At 41.4% G+C, this 16,322-nt stretch overlaps 1 protein-coding gene across 1 annotated transcript; it reads right to left on the bottom strand.

Annotated features, from left to right (window-relative positions):
• Nucleotides 1-1,230: 1,230 nt before the first annotated feature.
• On the bottom strand, nucleotides 1,231-14,918 carry chka (choline kinase alpha). Its single transcript, XM_003967120.3, has 12 exons — nucleotides 14,391-14,918; nucleotides 13,569-13,677; nucleotides 11,785-11,838; nucleotides 8,140-8,253; nucleotides 7,860-7,993; nucleotides 6,902-7,006; nucleotides 6,422-6,480; nucleotides 6,248-6,335; nucleotides 4,455-4,563; nucleotides 4,242-4,348; nucleotides 4,062-4,143; nucleotides 1,231-3,860 (listed from the first exon to the last, which is right to left on the bottom strand). Exons 1-12 carry the CDS (start codon nucleotides 14,624-14,626, stop codon nucleotides 3,801-3,803), a joined length of 1,257 nt encoding a protein of 418 aa, XP_003967169.1. The 5' UTR covers nucleotides 14,627-14,918; the 3' UTR covers nucleotides 1,231-3,800.
• Nucleotides 14,919-16,322: the final 1,404 nt, after the last annotated feature.

Below are 16,322 nucleotides of genomic sequence, written 5' to 3'. Positions count from 1 at the left end.
TCCTGTTTTCAGTGAAGTGGCAATTCTTGTTGGTTTTTTTTTTTTTTTTAGTCTTTATTTACCAAGAGGGAGAAGTGAAAGCAACATGTTTTATGCATTCAAATCAATGCGACTGAGGTTAAACACCAATGTGAATATGACACCCTGTCATGAATAGGGTGAATACTGGATGGGGAGCAAATATAAATGTTAACACTTCTCTTTACTGGAACAGACCAGTTCTTCCAGGACAATGTTCAAGTTGATGAAGTAATAGCTGCAATCACTGAGGTCACCTGAAGCAATCTCAATAAACCTGCGGCCTCCTCGGATGATGGAAAATTTGTCCAGACTTAACGGTCTGAGCTTAAATGTAACAGGTATTGGCTTCTCCCACACCCAGACTCAATATAAAAGAAAAAAGAAAAGTTTAAAGGCAATTATGCCAGTGTTGCTATGATATAAGCAGGTGAAAAAAAAGAAAGGGAAGTGTGATCCGGTCTTCTTATTTAAGGGAAAACCCTTTTTTTAAAAAATCTTTTTGGAAACAAAAATAAAAGCAGTTTAGTTTAGTAGCCCCAGTAAACATTACTGCTGTTTTTCTGAGGCTAGGTTGAGTTTGCTGACCCAGAATGATTTTACAGGAAGAAAAAGATTAGGTTTAAAGTTCTGGGAAGAGCTAAGGGGGTGGGGGGGAGTAAAAATCAGATCAACATGTCCAAGGAAAAATAACCAGAATGCCAAACACGAAGGTTTTGGTTGATTCAGATGGACGGATCCAAACCAAACACAAAAGGAGCTGGAAAGCGTTACAGACTGATCAGCTTCTATTTTACCCAGATTTGCTGCTTTGCCTCCAGACCAAAGTGAGCAGAGCAGAGTCCAACTTGCATTTTAGTGAACAACTGAAGGGCAACGGGACACATCAAACGTGCTCTTCCATCCTCTGAGGAGTGATATAAGGTCTTCAAATATTACTCAAAACCTCTGAGGGCTTCAAAGGTCAACAGCACAATCGTTTATTCGGGTCGTGCTCAGATAAAACAGGATTCATGAGAGCTGCAGGGAAGCAGCAGCTTCTCCTGCTTATTTTCTTGATTTTTTTTATAGGAATCAAAAAGAATTCAATTTTCCAAGCAAAAGCAAATATTAAAACACATTTAGAGTGAGGACTTAGCCAACGTAGCAATGACAATTGACCTTAATCCATTTCATTTACCCCCTGATCAAATAATTACAGACACAGCTCAGTTAGTGTTTTTTTTCCCTCTTTATTATCTGTGCAAAGCAGAAAATGGACAGTAAAGATTAATTCAGTGCTGCGGGAGTTTGCGTGAAATCACTCTGAAGAAGACTTCCATGAATCCACAATCATTTGTTTTAGCTGCATGGATAACTGTCAAATCTTAAGTGCTTTACAAAACAGAACAAGACTTTACAATGCTTTACATCACCACGCTGTGATTAATAGCAAGATTTTAGTTCTTCATCTTTTGAAAAGAGAAACTGTTATTATCTTCAAACCAAAGACGTACCATCCCAAAGAATGCTCTCTTATAAGTCATGTTTTAGAATTATTGGGATAAAGATTACATTTGTTTGATCCAAGGAAAACAGTATTTGATTATCTGTCAACATTTATACACAAAAGAAACCAAAAAAGGAGCACGATCGATTACGATCAGGAAATTCGGCGTGTTAAAAAAAATAAACAAAACTGATACAAACTACTAAATGGTGTGAAATACTTTTAAACCTATACATGAATTACATCCCAAATAAAATAGCCAATAATACAGTAATAGTAAAAAAAAAAAAACCATTTACACATAACGTAATATTAAAATTGCATAAACTTATAGTCACAGTCTAAACATTTAATGATTTAGGATGATAATAGTAGAGCGGGAGGAGCCTGGAAGTCAAGGGGGAGGTGCTGTATGTGCAGTATTCTCTTAGACTTGACAGGAACAAATGCGGATGCAGCCATTTTGGACTTGGACAGCTTCAGATCGTAGCAGCACAGTAACAGTAACTGTTAAAGCTGCTTATTGGGTCCGTCCCCCCCCCCCCCCCCCTCTCTCCAGGAGCACATCCTTAACTCCTACATTCAGAAGAAACACGTTCAATCCAACTCCTCCTGCGTATAGTTTGTCTCATCTACATGGGTGGTATACTAGACATCAGGAACTTCTCCATCCAGCGACATCAGCTGAACCAAACCATCAGATTTGCCAATCACATCGCCCCCTGACCCCCCCACCCCCCACACACAAGTGCACACACAGGTTAGCCCATAACCAAAGACAGATATTTTTTTCCATCTTCTGCAGCATAAAGCAGCAACAAAACCATCTATGAATCAAAGATTTAAAAAAGAAAAAGCCACCTTCTGTCGTTCCCTTTCTTAAAAAGAAAAGCACTGCTCATTTACTCGCCGTGGTGAAGCTGTAATAAGTTTACAGACTTCCAAAGCTCCTCCACCTGTGAGCGGATGAGCTGAAAGGTGTACTAATGTTTAGCTCTGGGTGTTTGATCGGAAGAAGAGGTAAGGTGGTCTCAGGTTTCAGTGTCAGTTGTTCAGACATGTACTCTCAGAGGAGAATCCATAAACCAAATAGTGCACAAGCACTCCTCAAACAACTTCTAGCCACTTTTTGTGAACACCATTTTGGTGAAGATGACATTGTTTAGCTATAATACTGTTAGCATTAGCATAGCGCTAGTAGACGATGGATGTTGTAGCTGCGTTACGGGAGAGAGATCCAGTTGTCCTAAATATCAGTTAACCTGCCAGTATTTCTGGTGAGATCGAGGGAGGAGTAACAGATATGCACACTCAAGCGGCAAACAACCAAACACATCCTGTCAAATGTGAGATGATTTTATCAGTCCAGTGATAAAACATTGAGAACACAAGAATCAGCGGGTTATGTCCCTAGTTTCAGGTAGAATGCAGCCTTAAATCTCCTGGCTCATAATGTATGGATGGAAAACGTGTTTGGTTAATTAAACCAATGGAAACTGTATAAATAAACATGGCTCCACTTGTCACAGTGACACACAATAACACCATAAACCCATTCACAGCTAACTTTAACTCTATTATTGGTGTGAAAAAAACAGACTGTGCATGAATAAAGTTGAAGAAAGTAACCTTAATACTCATAAATTCATCTAACCTGACTTTGAGAAACTCTCAAAAATCAACAATTTGTTAGAAAACAACTGTGTGTAATATTCAGACATCACTGTGAGATGCCTGTAAAGTCACAATCCCTTCCGTCAGGGATGGGAGCAGATTACTAGCAAATTTAGATCTATATAATATATAATCAACCACTGGCTCCTTCTACAAGCAGCAATCTATCAAGAGAAGTTCACATTTTCCCAGCAGAGCATTTCCATAAGGGAACGATCAATACACAAACATTGATGCAATGTTAACATTTCCTATCCAACTGTGACTGAGCTTTCTCCTGCTTAGACCCCTGCTGTTAGTGATATGGGCCTCCCAAAAAAGGCAGAAGCAGACAGCAGATCTGACCAGTGATGTAGGTTAGTAAACATGTTTTTATCTCTCGTTTTTGGCCCTCGGAGTTATGCACCGTAAACTACGAGTTGCTACTAGTGTACTGGGTGGCGCCAAGCCGCGAGATGGCTTTTACGGCTTTGCTCACACCGGCAGCAATAACAGCCAGCAGGTCTCTGTGGGGCGGAAGGTATAAGTAAAGCATGGAATATTGGAATCTTTATCAGCTTGTATTTTCCCCGCCTGCCTTGAGGCTGAATGTGTCAGGCCATCCAATTGCATTAGTGCATTAGACGGCCCAGATCTTCTTCTGCTGGAAGTAGGCGTCAAATCGAGCCTGAGCGTATTCCTACAGAAACCGAGATAACAGCAGTATTAGAACCAAATCTGCAAAAAAGGAGCAGCCAAATATATTTGACCGGACACGTTTCAGTGAACTATTTCTTAGCTTTGTTTGTACAGGTGACCACAACATTATTTAAGGTCAGCCTTTTGTCTCTCCATTGTGGGTAAAGACACGAGAAGTTAGAAAAGTGTTGCCAAAACTCACCAGGTACCCAAACTCGATGGTGGAGAGTCGGGCCTGGATGATGGACCACAAGCCCCAAAAGAAGTGGGATGCCAAGGAAAACCTGTTTTCAAACATACAGGGGGGGGGTCATTGCCTTTTCCCAACGTCCTTTCACAGCTATCGTCTAGTTGTGGGTGTTGTTTAGTCCTGACAGCTCACCTGTTGACTTCCACGTAGAGCGCCTCCTTCATTTTCAACTGGTCCGCTGCGTACAGGTTGACAAATCCTGGATCGGACGCACGCAGGTAATTATCAATGAAATGGAGCTGCAGAGAGAAAACAATATAATCATTAATCCCTCCACTTAAATTTGATTACTTTGCTTTATAATACTGCTCTTAAAGCAGTCTTTCAACAGTCTTTTGTACTCACTTGCAGGGCCTTTGAAGGGTAGGATTGAGGATTCACCTTGAAAAAAGGGAACTCCTCACAACTGTAGTCGTACATCCACTCGCAGAAATGGTTCCCAATATCGAAGCCCCTGGAAGAAACGGAGGGAGTAGATCGGTTACAGCTGAGGATTCCTTACGTTAACCGGGCTGTTTCGGGATAAAAAGGGTTGCTGAACAAAAAAGGACGAGTTAATCGCTCACAGAACCCGGCTAAAGTCGTATTTTTTGCTTTCTTGACTCTGTTTTACCCTTATCTCTCTTAGCTTTGTTTGTCCGGGTGAGCACGAGATTGAGTTTCACATTTCATGTTTGCAAACTCCCCTCAGAACTTGTTGCTTTCCTGCAACAAAACCAACCCAAAGTCCCACATTTCAAACTTTAATGACACAGAACGCAGCCTGAAGCTTATTAATGCTGTATCTCCCGTGGCAGAACAAATGTGTGTGCATTTCCAGTCCCCCCCCCCCACACACACACACACAAAGCAGCACAGGCTTGTAACATTCCACACTTAAGAGGGCTGGGAAATATCTTCAAAAGGGAACCTCCCACCCCTCTGTGAGGATTTAGAAAGTGGAAAAATCCACAACACATGTGCTTTAATGTTCTCTCCATGTAGTTGCATAAGAGTAAATGCGTGCGCATGCCCTCTTCTCTTTTACATATGAACCAGACAACTGCATGTCCAATGCTGGAAGCTCTGTTGGGTGTGTCTCCATTTGTGTGAAACAAATATTATATGTTCCTTGAGAAAAAAATATTGACCTATAAATAAGGCCTGGCTTAACTTCAAGATGTTCCCCCTCCTCTGGGGTGAAGACAAAAGTGCCACCATCTCCCGTAGCAGGGGTATTTGTGCTACGTACAGTAAGTCTCTGTCTTAGCTCTGCGTCTGTGCTATCCATTGTCTCAGCGCTGCAGAATCCTGGTTATATAACAGCTGCAGGCAGCCTTAACAGGGGCCGGACCCATGAATGATGAATGCAGGGGGGAGAATGTGAGAGAAAACAGACCCCAACCATGCTGAGCTCCCAGGTTTCCTCATTCTTTTTTTCTTTGTGTCACTGTATGACTCTCATGTCTACATTTGGATAAGATAATTGGTTTCAAACTCTGAAGAAGATCCTGGGAAGAAGATTCTCAGGACCTTTACTGAGATCATTAACCAGAGAGGGGTGTATGGCACTCTGAGGCAGAGAAGGAGATATGGAGCAAAGCAGGAGGGAGGGGGGGGGCTACTAAAGCAAATATTGAATGGCTGCCAATTTAAGACACGCAAAATTAATCGACTTCAGCTCTATTTGTCACGTTATTTAGCCGGAATCAAAAAAACGCAAACGTGAAAAGCCAGTTTGAGCAGCCTGAACATTAGAGGGAACCATCCCCCCCCTCCTTAAATTCACAATTCACCCACAACACATGACAAAGAGCACTTTTCCACTACGCAGTCAGCACTACACTGCTTGACTAGACTCAGCGTCGGTGGTTTTCCATTACAACTGAGTGCCACATCAAGGTGGGTGGGACCTTCATAGGAGGAGGGCCTAAACTCCAGTGACATCATTAGTACGTGTCACAAACAACCGTGGAGTTTATGGATTCAATGGTGCCACCAAAATGTCTCTTTTTAACCTTAACTCTAAATGTATTCATTTTAAACATGTTTTTGATACCTGGCAGCATTTCACTGTTAATAAAAGATTCTTGAAAAGAGTCAAGGGGGGTTCAAGGTACTAATATACAGACAGTGTCGCTCAGGAGTTGTTACATTACCTGTAATTGTAGCTGCTGTACTCAAAATCAATGAGCATCAGCTTCTGTTTGTCAGAACTCTGGCAACCCTTGAGCAGTAGAATGTTTCCTAAAAGAAAGACAGTGTTACCTTTAGGAATGGAAGGAAAAAAGCTCATGACAAATTTGTGGGGTGCCTACTTATTTACTATTTACCTTCCTGACAGTCATTATGGCAGAACACAACAGGAGAATTGGTGGAATCTAAGAGAATCCTGAACAAATGAAAATAAATGGCACACATCAGAGGATGATCAGCTGACACAGGGGTGTGGTTAATAACCCTGAGTTAAATGACATTTGGATATTTTTTAATTTAAAGCCCTGCAGATTCAGAACTGTTGGAATAAAAAGGGTCCCTCTCGTAGTACTTGTAGCTCTCCATTATGACAAACTGTTGCTGTGCAAATTACTCTTTTAATAGCAGAAATTCTGACTCACTAAAGAGAGACATAATTAACAAAAATAGAAATATGTCTGGGGTGATGTTGACTTGGTAGTTCCCAAGTCAACATCCACCATGAATTCCTATTGGTAGCACAAATGCAAAGTTTTTTTTTCTGTGAAAAGCCCTTTTATAGTCTGTGCAATGTGTTGCATAACATCCTGTCTGCACACATCTGAGCAGGAACATACTTAAGCTTCTCCAGCTCTTGAGGTAAGTTGTAGCCCAGCAGACGGTTGAAGCGTCTCAGGTGAGAGTCTCTGGTAAATTTCAGCCTCATGACCTGGCTCAAGTACCTGGCATGAAAATAACACAGGCATCTGGTTAGTTTGCCCAAATGATACCTAGCAAAATGTTTGCTTTAAGTACGTTTGAACTTTCCAATATCAGCCCGACCCTGAAAAGGTTGCTGGTTAAATGGTTAAAATGACCCTTCTGGTAAATACAACAGGGTAAAGATGAGCAAATGCCATTATTTCACATGATTCCTTAAAAAAAGGTTAAATGATCATCAGCTTTCTGTTCCCAACCATATTAAAATGAAAGCAGCCCTGTCTGGAGTCTAAACGCCTGCGTAATTGCAAACGCCACAACTCGATTCTCAAACAACCCTCCATGTTCCCCTGAAGGAAGGACAATATTTATTTTGCCAAACACGCAATTTGCGTTACAATTATGAAGATTGGTCTGTAAAAACTGTTACAAACACATAAAACAGTTTTAAAAGTTTACACTAATATAAGGAACAAGCGTCCGATCATGGTTGCGTTAGAATTCACAGAGTTCTAAAATGCTATTTTTGCTGTCACAAGGTTTATGACTAATAGTCACATGTTCGGAGCAAGCTGGCAGTTAAATAGAAAATGTTTACCTGTCACACAACTAGATCATGTGATAAAGAACAAGGGTTGACTTTACATCTTACATCACATTATTAACTGTTACGCAAGTGGATTATAGTTTTGTCAAATACCGCCACTTTAGCTTAAAATGTTCTTTGAGTTTAAGATTTTGAGATTCGGTGACATGGCAGGACAATAATTAATGTTTATAGTCTTAACATGGAACCTGGAAATTAACCACCACAGCAGCTCACCAGAGGGGCAAAGTGGGTGATGGTAGGAGGGGGAAAATGTTTGCATGTCTTACTTTTCCATGGTTCCAAAGAGCCATTTTGGTTCCTTATTAAAGGGCATCCTCATCCCGTGAAACTTGGCCATCTTCTCCGCAACCTCAGCTGAGATGCTGGGATCACTCAGTTCCCATGTGTCCAGCCTACGACTCTGTCAGAAAAGAATTTGCTTCCTTAGAAAAAAAACTGTTAAATGGGACATGTGCTTTATTTCCAAAGATCTATGACGAGGTGAAGCAGTTGGAAGTATCAAATGGTGCCTCCGAGGATACATTAAACAAACCCATGGCAACTTACTGGGATGTACTGCTCCAGTCGTCCCTGAGGGAAAATCCCGTAGAGTTTAGGTCCAAGCTCTCTTTCTGCCAAAATGGCAAACATTACACTCTCCAACACCATTGCCTCTGTCCCCTGAAAACACACAACCAGCAAGACAACATTTTGAAACGTGATTGTTTCGACCAGTATTTTTCTGAGTGGGGATCATCAAGAGTGTTCAACTCCCCACGGTGCGCACTCCCCACCATTCCTCAAGGAATGTTGAAGATATCAACCTGATCTCAGTCCATGAATCTAACCTCAAAAATCCCCACTCCTGCTCCAACTGAGAATGTGAGACCTGCCAGAACAAGTTTTAACAACAATTATGGGACAACAATCATTGGCGCCTACAGCAGAGACGTTACAAAGGGCTGAATTTTTTTTAAAGGGAATCTAGAACATTAGGCTGTTAGGTGTTCAATTGTCATCATGCTTAAGCTTTTTACAATACAGTAACACAAACTTCTGGTCAGAAGCGCAGACGTGGGCTAACGTACTCGCATTATCAGGTGAAGTCACATAAGTTTGCAAGGTTCTTGATTAAGGTCCAGTGAACATTAGTGGAAAGACAAGAATTCCTGGACCAGCCTGTTACACAGGCAGTAAAGGTTGAAAAGGGTGGGTAGCATTAGCAGGCTTTGCCAGCCAGAGAATAGATTTAAATTCTAAAGAGTACAGGTCACTACCAAAGATAAAGCAAACAGGACACACCTTGACTTTCTGCTTTTATTTATGGAAACAAACCTGACACAACAACCCACTGCGTGGAACTCAACAGTGACTCAAGGTTAGCTGTGAGACCTTTTCTCGAACACCAACACAAACCAAAGTGCCTGTGGTTCTGTCCTGCTGGCCTCCCACCCCAGTCTTCTCACGTCAAGTAAAAACTTGGCAATACAACATATTTGAAAGCTTATTTCTAAGGATGTATGCAAATGACCTTTTGTGGCATTTGAGTCTCATGTATGGGTGGGGGGGGGGGGGCTAAAGGTTCTGCCAGGCCTACGTCTTCTGAAGGAACCTCTGCATTACATCTTACACACTAAAAGAACTCGGTGCACCCAAAGCTAAGGTGATTGAGTTGAACACTGCTGATCCACTGGTCTCGGCATGCTTGAATACTCAGAATACGGCCAGCTGCTCTGGAGGAGTTTTATCATGTGTGAAATGAGTTGCATAACCTCAGGTTGTCTTAAGTTTTTGTAGAGCTGCTTGAAAATGGAGAGGTTTGAACGAACTAGATGCAGGTTTCATAAACACAGCAGACAACTGGTGCTAACGGTGACCGCAGTAATGCTGTTTGTAAGCGTCATACTGAGATGAAGTTTAATTTTGAAAGTGTGTAAGGCACCAAACTGGGCTGGCCCCCGGCACAGATCCCGCTGTGATCTACTGCAGATAGACTCTACTGTAGATCTACTACCACAGGAAGATACATCTGAACCTGAGTAGTTGGTTCTTTGCCAAAGAATGCTTCAAACAGAAAATCCACGGAAATGAGCAATTAAGGCCTGGCTGTTGTTAGACGTCACCCTGCAGGAACCCGATACGGTACGATTCACTGCTGGACCTTCTGATCGTAAAGTTTTTAAACTGCCTGCTGCAAAAAATAAAATAAAAATCTAAATTTGTGATTTTTATTCAATGTAAAGAAATGTGCAGGGGAAAAAATACTAGATTATTAGTAATTGTGCAAATTTCAATTAAGAGTCAACAGAAACTGGCAAACTATTGATACCAAATCAAGTAATTGGAATTTAAACTGTGCATAAATAGCCTTGAAGTAAAGCTGCCTGTGTAAATCGCTCATTCTGCTACATTCCAACAATGTTGTTTCCCTGCCCTACCTGTTATGTAACACCATGGCTGAAGAATGCTGATCATACGAGGCTTCAACTTCCCCTCTCATAATTGTACCAATGATCAGAATCATCTGCCAGACAGCGAGCGAGTAGGGACGGTCTGTGCAAAGCAGATTTGACATCTACATAGGCTACGTTGCTCCACTGACAATCCTCCAGTGAGACAGCAAGCGTATCAGTTACGGCTGTACTAACCCGGAGCTTCAGCTGGCTGTATTGCCCCTTGCTTATGCAAGATCAGGAGGAGTTTTTAGGATCTTTAAATCAGATTATAAGTGATTATAAGTGAGCACTTGAGCATTGTCCTCCATTTTAAAGCTGTAACATCCAACCCAGTGGCCTTGGAAGAGCCAAAGGGAGCTCTGACAAGCCCCACAGCCCTCCCCCAGTTTATGTTTGATTTCCTTTGACCCATTTTGAATGTGTTTATTCTAGCAGACTGGTCTGATTTCCATCACTGTGGACATCAAACATTGGTCATAGGTTAGATCAACCTGGCTGATCACCTTCCCCTTTACCTGCTGCTGAAAAGGGAGTCGAAACTTCCAACAGTAAAACCTGAAAATTCCTCAATGCTGACTCAGAGAGCTGGCATCCTGTAGAGGTCCAAGTTTTCTTTCAGCATGTTACATTGAAAACTCACAACGGTTTAATAGCCGACCTTGGCGCACAGCAAATGCATTGTTTCATCGCTGGCAGCTGCAGCTTTCTGCTGTGTGCGTCAATAAATCCTCCGAGACACATAAACGGCATTCCAGACTGAGGGGAGCAAGACTGATAAGGTTTGTTCGATTTACCTCCCAACAGGGTTACACCTGGTAGTTTAAAACTTTCTGAAACACTCAAAGTGTCGCCAATACTCCAGTCTTTTGCTGCAAAGTGTGACAGTTTAACAGAAAGCTGTCAAATTGGACTGGGAGGTTTGAGACCCTGTGTTTAACTTTTAAGGTAATATGATTCTTAAGGGCACAGTTTTAGTTGACAAGAAACAGTATAGGAAGAAATGCACAACGTATACAGTAATCAAGCTTATAATTAAGCTACAAAAGTGTATAAATACCCCAGAATTTATTTGTCTGTGGTGAGCAAACTGGGCATGTTGAAATGTAAAATGGAGGCAAGTTTTATTTCAAAAACAGGTTTTCCCATAGTTGCGAGGTCAGGAGCTGGATACGCTTGCAGTTGCACAGCCGCAACGCTGAGCTTGAATGTGCACGAGTCCTACATGAAATGAGGTTCATCCAGACCAAACTGTGTTGTAACAGTTCGCTGTCAGCTGGTAAATTTCCCTCGGTCACATGCGATTCAACCTTGGCAATTAAGGGCAAAGGGCACGATCACATGGTGAGACGAAGGCTTAAGGAATTTTCTAGGTCAGCGTGCGCTCGCCCTGTCTGTGCGTCCTGCTGTCAATGCAGACTGTGTGAACGTGCTGCTTCTTTTCTCCATTTAAAACATTTCTGCGGCACCATTTATGTCATAGAGTGAAAAGATTTCACTGAACTGCAGTTTGCAGTCATGCTCTGCTAGAATGTTGCTTCTTAAAGTTTTAAAATTCCTACTAGAAGCCTGCTCTGGGATTTCCTCAAATGGTGAAAAGAGAAATCGGCAACATCAGCAGATGTAACTGAAACCCAACGCTGAAGAAAGTGGCCGAGATTAGAGGGGAGGAGGAGGATCAGAACTCAAGTAAAACAAAAGAGACATCTGGCATTGGGCTGAATATGCTCGAGTGCTGGTGCGGTCGTCAGTTACTTACTTGGAAGAGATTTTCTTTGTTTGACTGTCGGGAATCTCCTTTATTACAGGACATCTATCAACAAAAGAGAAGGGAGAGAGGTCTCCGTGAATACATGTAAAGCGGTCCATGGATTTCAACATCAAGACCTAGCCATGCCTGCAGTGCAGACAGTACATTATGAGTTCAAACGAGACGCCGAGTCCAAGAGACGGTTGGAGCAGTAAGAGAATTATCTCCTCTGACTACCTGCCCAGTGCAACAGTCGCACACAGAGAGCCAATGAGGAAGGATCCAATTTTAAGTTATCACAGCTGCAAATGATGCTACGCTTTACACCCTACAAACATACCTTCATCGCTAAGAAACATGGTCTTCGGTGTACTCGGGCTTGGTTTAATCATTGCTAGCTCTGTGTTTAAAAAATAGCATCCGAGCTCTTTAATTATATTGGCTTTTTGATTAGACATCAGTAAATCCTGGGAGGTTGCTCTGTCCTAGACTTGAGATGCTGTAGTTTCCTTGGTGAAGGACAAAGTAACTTTGCTTGCTCAAATATCCCTAGCAATAAACGCTAGGCATTAGTAATTAGACACGGTTAATACCTAATGTGGGTCTCATTAGCTTGAGGTTGTTGTGCTGATGGACATGATGTCACTGAATTTTTAAACCTAAGGCAACAAAAAGGTGTTTTCATTTTTGGTTTTCCAGTGGGATCACCAGCACAAGATAAGCAATCTCCCAGAGTTCTAATACTTATGTGTTAAGAACTAAATATTCAGCGGATGACGGTAAAAATCACAGTTAACTGAGCAATTACAATTACAGATGAGCAGTTACAATTAGTCACAAGCGTCGAGCGTCATTCTTGGACCCATGACCTCTGAACACGCTGGCCACGTCAGGAGATTTTTTTTTTTAAATCCTTATCTCTTTCATCTGTGTTGACTGCACTTCCATAAGAGCTATAAATATATACGGGATCTCTCTGTTCTTGCGCAAAAAGTGAGGCAATAGTTAAAATGCAACAATGAAGCTAAGGCTTAGACTAGCGTTTGCTGGACTGGCGCATGAATATGGCGAGCCATCGCTTGGGTTTTCTGCTTGTCCGTCATTTAGAAAAAAAACAAAAAACTGTTGGCTTTTTCTTCTTTTTCTCCACACTGTTTCTTCTACAGCTCTGTCATCCAGGGTCGAGTTACTGTACATGTGTGATACTTTTTGTATTAGGCTGAGATTTCAGAGATCTCATACTGTACCGTGTTTTTTGGTGGGATTCACGTGGAAACAAGAGTGCCGAAGGCACGCTCCTTTGGGAAGCCTACGGCAAAGAACACATGCATGTACAGCCATGGGGGTACATCACCATGTACAACAATGGCTAACACGCGCGCGCACACACACACACGCATGAAGGCGTAACTCCACATGCATGCACTACTATATACACTAATAAACACATGACCTGGATGAACGGACGGCCACACACACACAGTTGCTTTTCATACCACACACTGATAAGTATTTCTCTTCTCTCTATTGTCTGGATGCTCTGATAGTTAACTCCTATTTTGTATGGTGGCCCAGAAGCATCAAACCAATACAAATCTAAAATAGAATTCATTACGCAAACATAACAAAAGCCCAAATAAGGATGTTTGTTTGTTTGTTTAGATATAGATACCGTGATGTATACGGTCTGGTGACTTTTGACCCCTGAGTTGTCTGCGATAAAAACGGCCACATCACACATTCTTCTAAAGTTACACTAAGAAAAGATAAGTGATTAGTAATGTGGCTCCCACCTGCAGGATGGCCCCATAAAGACGCAGCAGGATACTCCTTGGCTCATCTCCAACAGTGTCAGTGCCGTCAGGGAGGCTGCACAGGAAGAGTTTGTTGCTCAAGCCACCCCTGGAAGAGAGATGGGGAGAGAGAAAACAATGGACAGGATAAGTCATTCTCCATGGGGACTGCAGCAACTGCATGAGCAGCAGTCAAGCCTTAAAAGCAGGACAATGAAACGAAATGAAAATGTAGTCATTTTCTTTTTTTAACCAACCAGTACAAATGGACAACTGCACAAAATGTTTCTATGTCTATGACTCAGTTTTTCCCCCCATCAATTCCAGTAACAAGTATTGACTAATATCTCTAATATCATTTTTATTTGATCTTTGAGCACTCTGTACCTATGCAAATACATACTGTAATGAAGTAACTGGGCAAATATTGTTTGACTTTCATTTTTACCAGAGATGTTAGAAACCAGTGAAAGTCCTGGCTTCCCCTAATTGTCTTCAATTCTCTAATGACTCAAAGCTATTTTTTTCCTACAACATCATCCAACTTTGTAGGGACAAAGTGTCCAATGATTTGTCACTAATTATTAATGATTTCTTAAAAAATAAAAAATAAAATAAAAATTAAATATTAAGGTTTGGTCATCTGACACTGCGTTTTTGACAGTGAAATAGCTGAGAATGGCCCAAAATTTGCACAAAACTAATGAAAAATCAGCCTTTAACAGGATTGTGCTGAGCTCGTGCTCCTTCCTTCCTTCCTCCTTGTTCGGTGATAAAATTGGGCGGTGTCGCAACATCTACTTTAATTGAACAAAACTGTACCTTATGACTGTGATTTTGAAATCATTTTCATGCAGGCTTTTCCAGCTTCCGTGGAGGAACTCTTTGCACCACAGATAAGCCTTACGGCGGGTCTCCAGGTCGGGGTCGTCTGGGCGGATCAGCTCCTTGCAGTGTTCTTCGGCGCTGGGCTGGACCTGAATGACGTTTTCCGTCACCAGTAGACCCAGGGATAGAGTGGGAGAAGATGAAACCCCGTTGATAAATTTGGTTTTCATTTTAGGTTCGCAGAAAAAAGGAAACCAGACTGAAGATGCCGTAGAAAACGCCTGGTGTGTAACGGTATACTCTGGATAGTGACGCAGAAGGGTTTATTTCCCCTTTGATTGTTTTTTTTCCTCTCTCTTTTCTCTTAGTCAATCGTAAGGATGATAGAGTTTTGCAGCTCCTTTCTTTATCTCTATATAAATTTGAATGCTGAGTGTCGTTCGGTCTCCGAGATGCAGTGTGAAAGATAAATCGAAAACCCTCAGTTTGCGACGAATGAAGACAACGTGTGGGACGTGTCCGTTTAGAAGGACTCAAGGCCACGCCCCTTCTTGTCGTTCATTGGTCAGCTAAAGTACTATACGCCCTCAATCGAGTCAGCTGATGCCTTCAGGTCACAACGGAAAAAAGAAACCCTGTGCTGATGATCTACTATTGACTGGTATTGCGACGTTGTTTCCACAGTAGAAGGCTATTTATAAAAAAAACCGAACTAACCCTAAACCCTGACTGGCATAATACTGTTACAATAAACATGTCGACATGTCAGAATTTCATTGCCTCCATCAAAACAGCTTTTAAAAAAAACAAACCAAAGAAAACCGACACAATGACCAACAACCAAACTCACCCTGGACGTGATCTTCACTGTCAGAGAAATACAGTATTTAATGTTCAATCTTCACATGAGCATAGAAATAAGAAGCCACATTTTAGAAAACTAACATTTGTTAAAACAACTGCATTTAGTTTGAGGCATTTGTAAACGTGCCTCTTTGAAAACATTGATGAAATCGTAGCATTCGTATGAGACAAGTTCTCACATGACGCACATTGAGTTGCCCCTGTGTAGGAAATGTGCAACACAAATAAATCCTCCTGGCCTGACCATGCTTTTATGCTCATTTATATATTCACACATTTAGTTTGTTGGACAGTCAGCATGCACATTAGCAAAAGTTGTAATTCTATAAATGCTCACCTTTTCAAAGCCACATTATTTCGACTCTTTCATGAGTCTTTTCATTCACAGCTGGTGTTGTGTGGTGCTTTTGGCCCTCATCACAACTTCCCTCTGTTTCCCTGACCATTTCCTTTGCCTCTTTCCAACAATGTCTGACTTTGAAAAACCTTTCAAACGATCCAAGTTGACATCGTCCTGTTGAAATTCTAATCCACAAGGCAAAGTTAAAGTAAGGCTCTGGCAATTTATCTACTAACACTTTGTACCACAGTAACTACTTTATTTAGCCTAGGTTGCCAGACTTTTTTTTATATATGTAGAAAGAGGATAAAGGTCTCAAAGTACTTGACTACAAAATAAGCATTGGTAGCACAAAATAAAGGCACACAATGAATATTTTATCATTTTCATAGCTTTTAATTGTCCCGCTGGCACCTAAGGTTAACAGGGTAAAAGCAGAATGACCACAAAAGAACACCAAAGATAAATGTGTCCACCTTAATAATTCTGAGTGTTCTTAACAGTTATGTTTAGTATTCGTAAGTACTTTTAAGCCTTTGAAGGTATTAAAAGAATATATAGAATCTGTTCTTTCCTGCATTTAGCAGCGTGACTGAAAAGTGTCACCTGGTGGCCAAATGTCAAAACAAAATCTAAATACTTTTAACGTACAAAAACATAAAGTCCCAGCTAAATGACGGTGATTTCGTGAAATGTCTCAGTTTTACCGGGATAAACAACAA

Source organism: Takifugu rubripes, chromosome 9 (genome assembly GCF_901000725.2).
Source record: "Takifugu rubripes chromosome 9, fTakRub1.2, whole genome shotgun sequence".
Classification (NCBI taxonomy): Eukaryota; Metazoa; Chordata; class Actinopteri; order Tetraodontiformes; family Tetraodontidae; genus Takifugu; species Takifugu rubripes.
This window is presented reverse-complemented; position numbering and strand designations above follow the sequence as displayed.

Excerpts from the sequence above, each read along its gene's own strand:
- chka (XM_003967120.3), bottom strand. The coding sequence starts at position 14,626 with ATGAAAACCAAATTTATCAACGGGGTTTCATCTTCTCCCACTCTATCC. Across the intron at positions 7,007-7,859 it reads CTCTTTGGAACCATGGAAAA|GTACTTGAGCCAGGTCATGA; the intron begins GTAAGACATGCA and ends TTTTCATGCCAG. Across the intron at positions 6,336-6,421 it reads CCATAATGACTGTCAGGAAG|GAAACATTCTACTGCTCAAG; the intron begins GTAAATAGTAAA and ends TCTTTCTTTTAG.